The sequence below is a fragment of the Gadus chalcogrammus genome, chromosome 6 (assembly GCF_026213295.1).
Source record: "Gadus chalcogrammus isolate NIFS_2021 chromosome 6, NIFS_Gcha_1.0, whole genome shotgun sequence".
Taxonomy (NCBI): domain Eukaryota; kingdom Metazoa; phylum Chordata; class Actinopteri; order Gadiformes; family Gadidae; genus Gadus; species Gadus chalcogrammus.
This window is the reverse complement of record NC_079417.1, coordinates 16,393,491-16,409,521: the sequence shown is the minus strand read 5'-3', so window position 1 is coordinate 16,409,521 and position 16,031 is coordinate 16,393,491. Positions and strand designations below refer to the sequence as shown.

General features: G+C 51.2%; 1 protein-coding gene across 5 annotated transcripts in view; it reads right to left on the bottom strand.

Moving 5' to 3' along the window:
- Window positions 1–15,832, bottom strand: part of specc1la (sperm antigen with calponin homology and coiled-coil domains 1-like a) — a 19,769-nt gene extending 3,937 nt beyond the window's left edge. The window contains exons 1-10 of one of the 5 annotated variants that reach the window (XM_056591459.1): window positions 15,638–15,832; window positions 8,239–8,401; window positions 8,021–8,144; window positions 6,261–7,933; window positions 5,694–5,901; window positions 4,958–5,031; window positions 1,969–2,144; window positions 1,565–1,746; window positions 771–895; window positions 366–456 (exon numbers count right to left, since the gene is read on the bottom strand). In XM_056591459.1, the coding sequence (XP_056447434.1) occupies window positions 366–456; window positions 771–895; window positions 1,565–1,746; window positions 1,969–2,144; window positions 4,958–5,031; window positions 5,694–5,901; window positions 6,261–7,933; window positions 8,021–8,144; window positions 8,239–8,364 (2,779 nt within the window). In that variant the 5' untranslated portion in view covers window positions 8,365–8,401; window positions 15,638–15,832. Of the gene's footprint in view, window positions 1–365; window positions 457–770; window positions 950–1,564; window positions 1,747–1,968; window positions 2,145–4,957; window positions 5,032–5,351; window positions 5,654–5,693; window positions 5,902–6,260; window positions 7,934–8,020; window positions 8,145–8,238; window positions 8,402–15,637 lie in introns of those variants that run through there. The other 4 variants (XM_056591456.1, XM_056591458.1, XM_056591460.1 and 1 more) reach the window with 4 other exon arrangements.
- Window positions 15,833–16,031: the final 199 nt, after the last annotated feature.

The window sequence follows — 16,031 nt, the reverse complement described above, 5'->3', positions numbered from 1 at the left end:
AGATCACAATAAGATTCTGGAGGAAGACGGGAACTTCCTCCGACAGACATTACAGACAGAGACACACACACACACAGACGCACACACCAAGAGAGATACACAGACAGAGACACACAGAACGAGTCAGAGACACAGACATTTACAGACACACACCTAAACACAGACACACAGACAGAGACCGAGACCAACACAGACAGAGACAGGCACACACAGACAGAGACAGGCACACACAGACAGACATAAAATCAGAAAGAAACAAAACAAAAACAAGAGACACAGACAGCCCCAGAGATGGATGGATATCTTTTTAGAGAAGATACGGTGAGGCAGAGTGTGTTTCAACCATCAGACGGTCGGCTATCTACCTGGCATGTTGATGTCCGTGTAGCTGGGCCTCTTGTCACTCAGCGAGGAGAGCGGCTTGGACGAAGACATGGACCCAGAGATGGAGTGTCTCTGTAAGGCAAGGCAAGGCAAGGCAACTTAGTAACAGCAGAGTTACACGGTTACCACGACAACACAGTGGTTACAAATGTCCACGACTAGAAGTCTGGGGGCAATGGAGTCCATGGGACACCTGATCAACTTCAATGGAACAAGATGCCAGAAGAGAGTGGCATCAAACCAACACAGCCTTACTTATATCTAACCATTGTGCACCTCCATGTTATTTGGAGACGCCCCCAGCGGACTGAAGCATCTCCTCTCAGACCGTCTAGATGAGGCCTGCAGCCCACAGGTCTGACCACCGGCCTGCATATCAACCGTACCTGAATGGGCGAGACGGCGGCGGCGGGGGGGGTCTTCATGGGGCTGGGGCTCAGAGGGGTGCGTGGGAGCTGGGCGGGGGGGACGGGCGCCGTTGGAAGAAGGGCGGCGGCGTTGGAGGCGGGACCTGCAGCAGAACCAGAGGGGGCGGGGCCCTCGTCACCGCCGCATGGATCTAGGTCTAGGAGGACAAACACGCGGTTTCTAGATGGATCCATCCAGATCTAGGAGGACAAACACGCTGTTTCTAGATGGATCCAGGTCTAGGAGGACAAACACACTGTTTCTAGATGGATCCAGGTCTAGAGGACAAACACGCTGTTTCTAGAGGCTGAACCGCAGTCAAGGAGTCCCTAGGGGACCACTCATCACATCCAACTCCAGGCTCTACGGTCAACAGATGATTTATTCAGCGTGGTGCTAGGTGGGGTTTGGGATGAATGTAAAGCCAGATTTTTAACACAAGCGAGTTCATATACATAAACGCTCTGTTGCCCTTTTGTGTCCATCACACGTTTTTTTCTCTTTGACCATGTGATGGACACTTTTTAACAAAAATTAAAACAAAATGCTGATGAATATTAGAAGAAAAACCTAAAGTGACATCGTTAAGAACCATGTAAAGATCACTTCTTAAATTGCCATAACAATGACTGAAGATGATGAGAATAAAACATATTTTAATAATAACCACCTCCCCCCTGACACCCAGCGCCCCCTGGCACCCAGCCCCCCCTGACCCTGCCCCCCTGACCGGAGGCCAGGTAACGATAACAACAGGAGGAGGGGGTCCTACATTCGCATGGCGGGCCGCTCTGCGAGGCGCTGTCGAAGCTCTTGATGAGGGTCTTGACGGTGGGCGAGGGCTCCGAGGAGGTGGAGGAGCGGCGGCTCAGACCCATGCCCTGACGCAGCGCGGCCAGGTCTCGTTCCACCGCGTTCATGTAGTTGTACACCCGGCCCCGCTCCTCGTCCTGCCTGCACACAGGAAGACAGCGGGATTAACGACCTCTAGAACCTCCGGCGACCGCCGGTTACCCCCCGGGGAACCAGGAGCACGAGGGACGGTTCTCCAAACCAACAGAATCTGCTCCCTGTTTCCTTCTTAAATCAATGAAAGCCATTTAGAAACATGCTATATACACTCTTGAACTCGATTGAGGAACAGTCGTGATGTCCTCAGAGGATGCAGAGCCCTACTTGCGGCTCTTGACCTCGTCCAGCTCCTTGCCCAGCTTCTCGTTCTTCTCCTGGGACTCCTGCAGCCGCCGCCGCAGGTCCCCCATCTCTTCCTGCGCCTCCGACTTGATGTCGTTAGCGATGACCACGGCAGTCTGCAGGTCCGCCTGGAACTGACGCCATTCCATGGACTCCTCCTGCACACACACACACACACACACACACACACACACACACACACACACACACACACACACACACACACACACACACACACACACACACACACACACACACACACACACACACACACACACACACACACACACGTTTGTTTGTTTCATGTAGCCTTTGTAATAATGCTGCTTGTGGTTTCTTTTTCCTTATCGTCCCATAGTTCATGTGAGCTTTGACTCTGGCATTTCCGTGGACAGGATGACGTTGTGTTATGCTTGGGCTTATTTGATAAATATAATACTTGGTGTTTTGACCTCACATTTTCCAGCGGAATTACTTTGACTTTCATGCGGATGGGTCGAAACACCATGTTCGAACATAAGGGTGCTCATAAGTGTACCTGGTACCAGAGTACCCTAGGCCGAAGATCGATGATCGATTTCGTGATCGTGTCATCTGATCTGAGGCCGCATGTTTTGGACACTCGGGTAAAGAGAGGGGCGGAACTGTCAACCGACCACCATCTGGTTGTGAGTTGGATCAGGGAATGGGGGAAATTTACGGATAGACCTGGTAAGCCCAAACGAGTAGTGCGGGTGAACTGGGAACGTCTGGAGGAGGCCCCAGTCCTAGGTATCTTCAACTCACACCTCCGGCGGAGCTTTTCTGGCATTCCTGTGGAGGTTGGGGGCATTGAGCCGGAGTGGGCGGTGTTCAAAGCCTCCATTGCTGAAGCTGCGGTGGCTAGCTGTGGCCTCAGGGTCTTAGGCTCCTCAAGGGGCGGTAACCCTCGGACACCGTGGTGGACACCGGTGGTCAGGGAAGCCGTCCGACTGAAGAAGGAGGCCTTCCGGGATATGTTATCCTGGAGGACTCCTGACTCGGTTGCAGGGTACCGACAGGCTCGAAGGGCTGCAGCTGCTGCTGTGTCGGAGGCTAAGCAGCGGGTGTGGGAGAAGTTCGGAGAGGCCATGGAGAAGGACTTTCGGTCGGCACCAAAGTGTTTCTGGAAGGGAACCATCCAAGCTGTGTACAGTAAGGATGGGACTCTGTTGACCTCAACTGAGGAGGTCGTCGGACGTTGGAAGGAACACTTTGAGGAACTCCTGAATCCGAATAACACGCCCTCTATGTTGGAGGCAGAGCTCGAGGTTGATGGTGTTTCGTCGTCAATTTCCCTGGTGGAGGTCACTGAGGTAGTCAAACATCTCCGCAGTGGCAAAGCCCCAGGGATTGATGAGATCCAGCCAGAAATGCTAAAGGCTCTGGGTGTTGAGGGGCTGTCATGGTTGACACGCCTATTCAACATCGCGTGGGAGTCGGGTACAGTGCCAAAGGAGTGGCAAACCGGGGTGGTGGTTCCCCTGTTCAAAAAGGGGGACCAGAGAGTGTGTGCCAATTACCGGGGTATCACACTTCTCAGCCTCCCTGGTAAAGTCTACTCCAAGGTGCTGGAAAGGAGGGTTCGGCCGATCGTCGAACCTCAGATTGAAGAGGAACAATGCGGTTTTCGCCGCGGACGTGGAACTACGGACCAGCTCTTCACTCTCGCAAGGATCCTGGAGGGGGCCTGGGAGTATGCCCATCCGGTCTACATGTGTTTTGTGGATCTGGAGAAGGCGTATGACCGGGTCCCCCGGGAGAAACTGTGGGAGGTGCTGCGGGAGTATGGGGTAAGGGGGTCTATCCTCAGGGCCATCCAATCTTTGTACTCCCAAAGCGAGAGCTGTGTTCGTGTTCTCGGCAGCCAGTCAGTTTCGTTCTCAGTGGGTGCTGGTCTCCGCCAGGGCTGCGCCTTGTCACCAATCCTGTTTGTGATATACATGGAGAGGATATCGAGGCGTAGTCGTGGTGGGGAGGGGTTGCAGTTCGGTGGTCTGAGGATCTCGTCACTGCTTTTTGCAGATGATGTGGTCCTCATTGGATCATCGGCCTGTGACCTTCAGCACTCACTGGATCGGCTGGCGGCCGAGTGTGAAGCGGCTGGGATGAGGATCAGCACCGCTAAATCTGAGGCCATGACTCTTAGCAGGAAACCGGTGGATTGCTTACTCCGGGTAGGAAAGGAGTCCTTAGCCCAAGTGAAGGAGTTCAAGTACCTCGGGGTCTTGTTCGCGAGTGAGGGTGCTATGGAGCGTGAGATTGGCCGGAGAATCGGAGCAGCGGGGGCGGTATTGCGTTCGCTTTACCGCACCGTTGTAACGAAAAGAGAGCTGAGCCGCAAGGCAAAGCTCTCGATCTACCGGTCGATCTTCGTTCCTATCCTCACCTATGGTCATGAGGGCTGGGTGATGACCGAAAGGACGAGATCGCGGGTACAAGCGGCCGAGATTAGTTTTCTCAGAAGGGTGGCTGGCGTCTCCCTTAGGATTAGGGTGAGAAGCTCAGCCATCCGTGAGGAACTCGGATTAGAGCCGCTGCTCCTTTACTTAGAAAGGAGTCAGCTGAGGTGGTTCGGGCATCTGGTAAGGATGCCCACTGGGCGCCTTCCTTGGGAGGTGTTTCAGGCACATCCAGTGGGGAGGAGACCTCGGGGAAGACCCAGGACTAGGTGGAGAGATTATATCTCAACACTGGCCTGGGAACGCCTCGGGATCCCCCCGTCAGAGCTGGTCAATGTGGCCCGGGAAAGGGAAGTCTGGGGCCCCCTGCTTGAGCTGCTCCCCCCGAGACCCGACCCCGGATAAGCGGATGACGATGAGGATGAGGATGAGGATGAGGGTTTTGGTGGGTTGGGGAATACTTTCCGAACACAGAAGACGCCGCGTGGTCAGGAGCTATAACCCATGCTTGTCTCGTTAATTCGGTGACAGAGATCATGAACACAGCTCACCCTTAATCTGCGATGGAGGATCTTTATCTCCCTCTCCATGTCGTGCTTCTGGTCCTGAAGCTTCTTCACAGAGTCTAGGGAGACAGAGAGGGAGAGAAGAAGAGAGACAGAGAGAGACAGAGAGAGCCGGGGAGAGAGAGACAGACAGACAGGGGGAGAGAAAGAGATAGACGGGGAGAGAGGAAGAGAGAAAGGGAGACGGACGCAAAGACAAAGATGGAGAAAGGGGGCAAGGTGACAGTGAGCAGCAGTGGATCTTTTTTGAAAGATATTTATTGTAATAAACTTGCAATTATTCTATTTAACGCATTGATGGAGAGATAGATAATCCAAATTCTTTCCAAGCCGCTGACGATGAGGTCGTCATGCAGCCTGACCCCTGACCCCTACTCACTCTCCAGGTCGCTGACGATGAGGTCGTCATGCAGCCTGACCCTTGACCCTGACTCACTCTCCAGGTCGCGGACGATGAGGTCGTCATGCAGCCTGACCCTTGACCCTTACTCACTCTCCAGGTCGCGGACGATGAGGTCGTCATGCAGCCTGACCCCTGACCCCTACTCACTCTCTAGGTCGCTGACGATGAGGTCGTCATGCAGCCTGGCCCCTGACCCCTACTCACTCTCCAGTTTGCTGACGATGAGGTCGTCATGCAGCCTGGCCCCTGACCCCTACTCACTCTCGAGGTCGCTGACGATGAGGTCGTCATGCAGCCTGGCCCCTGACCCCTACTCACTCTCCAGGTCGCTGACGATGAGGTTGTCGTGGAGCTTGACGGCGCGGTGCTGCTCCACCTCGTCCTCCAGCTCAAAGATGGTCTCCTTCATGTCGGCCACGGCCGCCTCCTTCTCCGTCAGCTCGGCCCGCTGCTGCTCGACGACCCGCTCCGTCTCCTCCATCTGCCGCTGCACCTGCTGCTGGAACCCCTGGTACTCCTGGTCCAGCTACACACACACACACGATTAATTAAACCATAAGCATGTCGTAGCGAGCAGCGCTTCATTAGCTAATGAGCAAAGATGGAGGCCCCGGCCACACTGGAGATCCATCATCCCAATCAAGACACAGATTCATTACTATGCGTGACTGACATGCGTACAAACACAGTCCCCAACCATAGATCTAGATTGTTGATTACCCATCTGAGATGCCTGAAGCCTCTCCTCTACAGTAAGGTGTAGCACTCCCTCTTGGTTAATAGAGATAAGTAGCAGTACTGGTGTACCCCAGGTGTACCCCAGGTGTACCCCGGGTGTTCACAGGGTATCCACAGGGTATCCACGGGGCGAGGGCAGGGACCTACCTTGCCGAGCGCGTCCTGCATTCTGCTGAGGTCATCGTGGGCGTGTCCCAGCTCCGCCTGCATCTTGGCGGCCTTGGCCTCCGCCTCCTCCTTGTCCAGCCGCACGGCCTCCAGCAGCAGGCGGATGTCGTTCTTGTCGCCCGCCGTGTGGACCGAGTACATCTCCGCCACCTTCTGCCTCTCCTGCTCCAGCTGGGCCCGGCAGCGCTGCAGCTCGGCCTGGTCGCTGCCCACCGCCGCCTGGTACTCCTCCAGGGCCGCGCCCAGGGCTGCCCGGCCCTGCCGCTCCGACTCCATCACGCGCTCCATCTGGTGGTTCCGCTCCTTCAGGGCGCCGATCATCTCCTGGGCCTCGGCGTTGTCCTGCTCCGCCATCTTCAGCGTGTTGGAGAGGTGCTGCTGCACGCCCAGCAGCTGCTCCCGCTCGAAGCGGGCGTTGTCGGCCAGGTCCACGTAGCGCTGCTCCAGCTCCATGTAGCGGCCGCTCTTGACATCCTCCTCCAGCGTGTAGGCCAGGTGGTGCTGCTCCAGCAGCGAGCGCAGGTACTCCAGCTGCCGGCCGTACTGCTCCAGCTTGTCGCTCTGCTGGCACAGGGAGTCCATCAGGATGAGCTTCTCCTCGCCCAGGCGCTCGTTCTCCCCATTGAGCTCCTGGGTGATCTGCTGCAGGTCCGACAGCTCCTGCAGCGTGGCCTGCAGCTCCTCCGCCGTGCTGTGCTGGTTCTCCTCCATCTGGTGGATGCGCTCCGTCAGGCGGGCCACCGACACCTCGCTGGCGGAGCTGCCGCTGACGCCACCGCCGCCCGAGCCGCCGCCCCCCCGCCGGGAGCGCCCGCGGCTGGCGGCGCTCTCCGACTCGGAGGATGACGAGGCGCCGGAGGGCGCGTCCAGGGCGTCGTCGCTGGACGTGACCGCCTGGTAGACCTCGCTGGACTCGCTGTCCAGGTTGTCGGCCGAGCCGCCGTGCCGCCTGCCCGTCAGCAGGTCCTCCAGGGACCCCGGCGCCGAGCCCTCCACCGAGGAGGTCAGGGGGCCGTCGCTCTGCCCGCTGCCGGCCGCGGGGTCCGGGCTCTGCGTGGGGTAGCCGAACAGCTTCTCGGTGACCTCCAGCCGCTGCTCCAGGGAGAAGCCCAGTGCGTTCAGCCGGTCTTTCAGCATGCGGTTCTCGCTCTTCAGCAGGTTGAGCTCCACCCGGATGGCCTGGTTCTGCTCCTGCAGCAGGAGGAGGGTGGACTCCACGTCCGCCGCCGTGATGGCCGACACCGGGGGCTTCTCCCCCTCTCCGGCCGCCTCCGGGGGAGCCACCTCGTCCTCCTCCTCGTCCTCCTCCTCGTCCTGCTCCTCCGGCCCCCCCAGGCCCAGCTGTACCCTCATGTCTCTCAGCTCACCGCGCAGATGCACGATCTCCACGTCTTTGCTCTTGGCCAGACCCAGCAGGTCCTTCACCTTGTTCTCCAGCGCCACCTTGTCGCTGAGCTGACCGTCCGACTTGGACTTGCACATGCGGCCCTCGGACTCTACCAGGGCCTGGCTGCGGGAGCGCTTGGCCTGGGCCGCATCCCCCGGCACCACCGCCTGCTTCTTGTTGGCCGAGGCCCTGGAGGGGCGCAGGCGGTCCCTGGTCGAGCTCGGCTCCTTGGACGTGGAGGACGCCGCACGCTTGGCCGAGGCCCCTGGTCGGAGAGGAAGCCACGGGACGGTCAGCCTCAAACAGCAGCAGCAGCCGACACATGAAGTACATGACTTTACAGTAGGAGTACCTGAGCTGGTCTTGGGCTTGCTGTCGGTGCCGCTGGTCCCGGTGGAGGCGGTCCTCTTGGCCTTGCTGCTGGGTGCAGCACTGCCTCCGGTCATGGCTGCTAACAGATCATCATTGCTTTTAACCTGCGCACATAAATAGAGGTCATTAATACCAAATCAGGAATGCTTTCAAACTGAAACAGCGGAGGCTGCGGAGAGGCCGTGAGTCGTGGTTCACCTTGGAAAGGGGCGCCGACGTGCCTGTCTTCACGCCTGCTTTATTGGCGCCCCCGCCGGGCGCCGGCTCAGCCTTCCCCCGCTCGCAGCTCGCCTTATTTGCCGCCGGCCGCGTCGTCTTCTTCATACTGGGCGCTGTGATGCCCGTGCATTTACACCCCCACCTGAGAGGCAGAGAGAAACGGAGGGGGGGTTCACTGACACGGCATGTGTGCCAATATACGAGGAACTCTTCCAGCAGGAAGGAGGTGGTGGTAGATCAGATCGGAGCTCTAAAGACAGCCGTATGGGAAGTCCCAGGCGGTCGGTCCCGTCAGAGAATGAAAGACGTTTTGTGGTGAGTGGGAGTGTGAAGGGGGTGGATTGCCTGAGGGACCAGGCTTGAGTAATGACAAGTATGATAAGATGTTCTCTGTATTTAGCTGGAGGCTTGGGGGATCTATTCCAGATGTGAGGGCTTCCATTGAAAGATGAGCCACTAGAGGGCAGTCCAGAGGTTATAATGGGTTCAGTCAAGATATGTGATACAACTCTAACTCTAATTTATGTTTGCGTTATCTAGAATAGCGCTGGAGGTGCATTTGATGAAGAAAGTGTTGTGTACTGGAGAATACAGCTGTGCACATGCCATCGATCCATAGATCCCCTCCTACCTCTGATCAAGTGAAACACACATAGTCTGACTTAAAGGCTGATGTTTCACAATAAGTCCTCAAGGACAGAGTTTTGCTTTGGCTTCTTCTCGCTAAAGGCAGGCTAGTGAACGCTCTGGTGTTGTGAAGAAACAGTGGAAGAGGTAATGCATTGTTCCTTCTCATAAAAACCCTACTGAGAATGTTCATACCAGGCCCACCATTTGGCCAGAATGGATTCCTTTCCTCAACACTAAAAACAGGATTTCAGAACTGTTGATTCATAACAGATGCTTATTGGTTACGTAAGAAGAGGAAACGCAAACAAACAGCTCAGCCTCCTGCCTCAGTTTTCTGACATCATATTACATCATGCACGCCTTTAACTCGTGAATGTATTGAGTTAGTCTTTAAACCTAACCCAACAAGTAATGCCAAACACAGAGACCGAGAATGATTTACATTTCCCTTCCCTTTGAGCGACCATTTAATAAATTACCAAAATGCAGGGGCTACCAGACCAGACCGTGGTGCTCATCACATCGTGTCTAAAGGACAGCGGCTGATCTGAACGGATGTGCCTAGAGCCAAGACGAGCTGAGTTTTTCCTTGTGAAATGGAAAGTCATATATTCCTGTTCCTTGCCTGGAATCCCTTGTTTCCGTGGATCAGGAAAAGAGGATTGTGATAAGAAGAATAAATAAATTTCCGTTGCCTTCTGAACAAGACACAAGGGAACCCAAGCAACCAATCATTTAACTGGCCATAAGATTTTCTGCTGATGGCAAGTATAATCTCCACGTAACCAAATATCTAATTTAAACTGCATTTCATACAAATAAAATAAAACTTCTGTAACAGCTTGCAGCTGTGTTTTCACTTCTGAACCAAGTTATAATCCTAAAATCTGTGCAACTTTGTCCAACCTCTGACAGAAAGCACAAAGATCAGTCCCAGTTGTTCCACTTTCTTCGCCAAGTACTTTTATTTTGTAGGTTTTTCTATAATCATTTTGATTTTTTTTGGTTTGGGTCAAGGTTTATACCCCAGATAAACCTTGGCCAAAACTGCTTAGCCAAGAATAAATATACACAGAAAATAGTTCCAAGAATGAGCCTAGTTCTTTGGAGATGCAGTAAATCATTGAGTTGGCGTCCAGGAACATGGTGGGGCAGAGGGACACATATTGTACTACAGTGCGGGTAGAAAGGTGCACCTTGCAAGAAACTAAAATGACAAACTCCACAACAAACGTCAATGGTTTGAGTTTTAGACCAAATCATTTGGATTGTAAACAGCCATGTTTAAATTCTCTAGGGATTAACTGTTGTGCTTCTGAGGGATACGCGGGGAGGCGTACCCATATGTGAGATACCTCACGATTGCTTGAAAGAGAACTCCTAGATACTTAAAGGTTGTATCAGCGATGTTGGGGGACGTCACTTCTGTTGGTATTTGAAGCGAACAGAGCCAGCTCGCCCCTCTCTTCCGTGTTTCGTGCATCCAGTAAATTCGATCATGATCCCTGCGCAAAACACCCACCGCTTGTCGGTGATTGGTTGGAATACTATTTATTTTGGTTTTGAGTGGTTAGTACCATTTGTTTTTAATGGACGATCTTGGAGCATAGGCTGCCTACAGAGACGGCCTGCTTATGGGGCGGGCAGCTAGCGGATCGTGAGGAAAGATGAAAGATGAATGTGATAATTTATGTTTCGGCCTAGAATCGCTGAAACAACCTTTAATGTACGCACTTATTGTGTGTCGTATTTAGTTTTAGTATGCTAAACGTGGAACTCCTAAGATGGCACAATTTGATTGGTTCGCTATCTCAGGATATTGGGCAATATCCCATGATTGCGATCTCAAACTCGGCATATTGTTTTAATCGCAAAATGTCTTGTCACGCTCATAAAAACAAATAAATCGCTAATAAAAACAAATAAATCCCGTCATAAAGTGTTATCTTGTTTATTTTCGGAGTGTTCACATGTAGTATATACTAAAACAATTATTCACCTCAGGCTCCGTGAATAGTGGGGAATAGCTATTCACCACTATTCTCTTCGCCTTCAGTAATTGTTAAATAGTACTTAGTTAGCATCTTATCATAGCTAGGCTATCTATGCTGAATACCGGGAAGGGGTTAAAGTTCCCATGGCATGCTACTTTATGGATGCTTAGATATTAGTGTGCCCCCTAATACAGTATTTGAAGGCTTTCCCAAAATTCAGCCGTGGTGCAGAATTACAGCCACTACGAGCCAGTCGCACATTGAGCTTTCCCCAAACGCGCCATTTCGGTGTCTGTAGCTTTAATGCAAATGAAGAGGAGAGAGGCAGGTCAAGGAGGAGGGTGGGGGTGTGGTCCTGAGCAGCTTGCGGCCACGTTGCCATGTGCTGTTAACAGTGGATGTATCGCAATGGCGAGGCGCACAAAGCCCTTGGCCGTGTTCTGTAAATATTCTTGAACACTCCGGGTGCTCCGGCGGGAGTCCTGGAGCTCTACATCTAAAAAAATATCATATTATACATAGATATCTACATCATATAATGTATATATATGATAGATATCATATAAGCGGTGGTCCCTCGGCAGTGGGCAGCAGGAAGCGGGGCTCAAGCGGGAGACAATCACGGGCAACAATCCCATTCTCCTCCATGTCGTGGTTCATGTACTTCAGGGAGTCAAAGCCAAAGTTCCTTCTCAACCATGGCTGAGATAACCCCCACTACGAGTCTCGTTGTGGAAATACCAGAGACGTGTTATGCGCCATAACACCAACAGCAGAACGGTTATCCAAATAACAAAGAAGTGTACAACACTTGCGTTACAGCCCTTGAGCTCTATATCTAAATAATATAATATGATACATAGATAAGATATCGATATCATATAATACATATTATCAAGGCCATAAGCCGTGTGCACCCTCCAGATGATATTATGAATCACAAACAACTGCGTCTGGTTCTCAAACGTCTCTGGTCCTTCCACTTCCACATCAATCTGAAGTAGACTGAACCGCGCGCTGCCCGCTGCCGGCAACAAACACTTTCTCCTCCATGTCGTGGTTCATCTACTTCAGGGAGTCAAAGCCAAAGTTCCTTTCCCCCTATTCCTTCTTAACCATGGCTGAGATAACCAAAACAATTGCGTTATAGTATCTGTAATCACACACACACACACACACACACACACACACACACACACACACACACACACACACACACACACACACACACACACACACACACACACACACACACACACACACACACACAGTCGTAGCTCATTGTTTCATTGGCGGGCGAAATTCTCTGGGCGGGCAAGGCAGAGAAAGGGGAGGTATCTTGGTCCCTTATTAGGACATATGGGGCCACATTCCAAATCAGTGCCCCTGAGCTTCCATTTTTTCCAAAGGGGAGCAGGATACCTAGTGCTAGTTTTACACCGAACGCAAGTTTTAGCCACTGGTGGACGATAGGCAGGCTAGGGAAACTCATTAATGTTAGAAAACCTCATAAAGTGAGATTGTCATGCCATGGGACCTTTAACCTAGCGATTGTTGGCGCTTTGCACTTGGTTCTACGAACCTCCTTATTGTACCGACAGTGATATATTGTTACACCTTCTTATGACAAATGTACTTATTGTAAGTGACTATGGATAAAGGAGTCTGCTAAAAGCCCTCAAATGTAAATGTAGATATATTCATAGGCTACGAGAAATAAATGTACTTTCAAACGCACAAGAGAAATAAAGAAAAAGCTCATCTTATTGCACAAAATTAGTTCATGATGTTTACGTCAAATTCTCAATGTTTAAGTCACATTTCAATGTTTAAGTCACATGCCATATGGGGGGAGAAGTGTCAGGCCAAATTGAAGCCACCTGTGCCTTAACGTCTCTCTGCTGGCCTGCCTCAGCTGTGAGCTGTGGCTCACAGTCTCTCTGCAGAAGGGAGGTCGTTTGCTCATTCCCAGCTGTGATGAACCTCATGGCTGGACTTAACAACCCTCCACACCCCTGTCCCCCCGGCCAACCGTCCGCAGGTCCACACACAGCACTGGTGCATAGTTACAACAGTAGAAGACTGAAACCAAGCCAACCGTAGTAGAAATCTAAACTCGGAGATGGCTATAAAGCCCAGTTTACGCCACCTTCTCCCTAGCAAGAATAAGGCATTTATCACATCTATATTTGACACCAACCCTAATTAATATCCACTCACGTATTTAACAATGATGTCATCACCTCAGTCCCACCTTTGCCAGATGGAGCTATCCATCTCTGCACTAATAAAGCACTGTCTGGCACGTCTACAAGCCTATCTTTACTGCGTTTGGTATGCGTGTCCGTGAGCATGTGCGTATGAAAGAGGTCTTTCCCAAAAGCACGTGTAAATAATGGTCTTTGAGTATTTTTCCAGGTTCCTGACGTCAATGCTGCTCCACATGATTAAGGGCTGAGCTGGATGGAAGCCTATCTGCTGGAGCGGCTGGTGGGTCGACCAGGAGCTCTAGAGAACCAGGAGCGCTGGAGGACCAGGCGCTCTGGAGAACCAGCCTGCTGACTCTGAATGGCCAGCAGACCCTGGGACGGACGGGACTGGGACCACTGGGGACAGAGTGAGGACATTCTTTCACACCGTTCTCCAAACCAGGGACAGGCACTATGTATAAATAAAGCCAGTGCTTAACGCAGGCATGTTCTTTCTTTGTTAAGGTGTTCACCCAACAGGGCCCTAAAGCAACTATTGTGTGGTCCAAAGCCCTCCCTGCTAGGTCTGGGACTCTGAGGATCCAGTGCGTTCAGACATTCCACCTCATTTAGACTCACTTTAACAACACCTGACCTAAAACCAAGGCGGCCTCCACTTCGGTCAGTGGATCAAAGCCATCTGCATTGCGCAGCTAACTATAATACTGCAGCCTTGAATAACTCAACAGTCTGAAGTCAAAACTTGCTGTTTAGTGAGAAGGAGCCATTGTAAACATAGAGACCTAATTATTCACCCTTGCAGAATGTGACACACAAGTGCGTTGTAGACTAGAATATAACAGAACCAAATACTTGCTTGTTCTGCCTCCAATAAAGGAACTATGGCATTTAATTAACACCAAACAACCCCATGGCTGTGAAACAATAAGAGCAAGTGTGCATTGGTTTCTATAATCAGCTGGAAAAAAATAGTGTCCGTGTATGCGTGTATATTCATCGAAAATGAATGGATGAGACAGGCAGAGAGCAAGGAGTCAGCAGAAACAGTCCATATTAAGGGATGGGGGTACTCCTCACTTATAAAGGCCCCTCTCCATCCTTATTATTCCTCTCAACTACAGGGAGGTACTTCCTTCCCATAACACTCGTTTCCTGCCATACCGTCTCTCGTAGGGGTGTGGGGAGGAGGAGGAGGAGGGCTACTGGGTGGATGTGGGTACAGGGACAGAAAGGCAGCAGTATGCTCAGCACAGAGCGTACACTGTACATTAATTTTGCCTATGCCATAAAAAAGCCGCCTGGAATCCAAAAACTAGTCGAGTCAACCCATCATAATTTCGATCATAAATGCAACTCACTGTATATGCAATACAAGAAAAAGTACTTCTGGAAATTATATATACACACGTCTTTAATCATTTTATTTGCTCTGGTTCACATGGAGGCTACGTTTCCAAATAAGGTCATATGCCCTTATCTGTTGAGTCGCAAAATAAACTGCGGATCACACAGCCTCCAGGGAGACGTTTTAGGACTTTCGAAAGAACATGATGTCAAGTACTGCGGCCAATCCAAGCATTCCACGAAGGGCCTAATCACAGACCTGGGGTCAGTCTTGGTAGTCAAGCAAAAGGAATGAGGGGTAATCATAAACACTCGTTTCTCACACTGATAAAGTAAAAAGGTTACCACAATTCATTGAAACTGAATAAAGGTGACTCAGGGATTACAATGAGCCGGTCAATGTGGAGGCTCGTTGGTCTCTTCAGGGACCCCCGTACACCTAGCAGCTACTTCGTTATGGAGAAGGTATCTTGGCCGCAGGACCACTAGCAGCTAGTTAGTTATGGAGAAGGTATATTGGCACCAGGACCACTAGCAGCTAGTTAGTTATGGAGATGGTTTCATGGCCGACACCAGTAGCAGAGATCAGAGCTGCGCCTGGGATCAGCAGGTCTGTGGACAACTGGACCCTGCGGTGGTCTTCACCAAATACCACACTCTCAATATATTGTAGCACTAACATTTGATAAGACAAATTTAAACATGATGTATTATCCAAGATGTGTTTATAAATGCTGGGGTTGAAAGCGAAATATCTTTATTTGAGAGTAACGGTAACATTACTAAGCATACTACAGTTTACGTTTATATACTACAGTTTATGTTAATATAACTAGATATTTATCAAGTTATCCTGGTATTCAAGCCGCTGACATCGAAAGTCACATTGTTAATGTGTTTAGATGCTAAGTTACTTCATAAAGCAGTCCTAGTTCAGTCCTAGTTGGCAGGTTGAGCCAAGATCTAAACAGAGTCTAACAACCTTTTAACAAATACACCAACATTTAACATTTAACAAGTCAACGTTCTGGGAAAGCATTCCTCCTTTCTTCCATGTATTCTGATAAAAAGGAGAGCAGAGACCATAACGTTGTTCTACATGCTAGCATTGTTAGCCTAGCCAGTCGGTTAGCTTAGCCAGTATAGAACAACAAGGTCCCGTTTTCAGAAAGATTCCTTATTTTAAGTAAGATTCCTTACCCTAAATCCCTGGTTCCCCTTTAACTGGAGGCAGTTACACTGAATGTTGGTCTACAGCATGTTACAGAGAGCCAATCCCACACGGTCACCAGCCTGGGACGGTCTGGATCGGGAAGCACCAGCCTGGGGTGGGTCGGGGAGCACCAGCCTGGGACGGTCCGGGGAGTTTCGGGACGTCAGCTGGTAGGGGAACACTGAACGCTCCTGCCTCCTTGAGTTCATTACCTCGTCGCCAAATAATTGGCACCACGTCACAGTGATATCTATCTATGTGTGTGATTATAAGGATCACAAGCGTCCTCTGACATGATTTATAAAAAAAAAATATATATATATAGTTTACAATTCTAAATAGCTGACTTGACCAAGTGTATTTTTTTATATGAGTGAATTA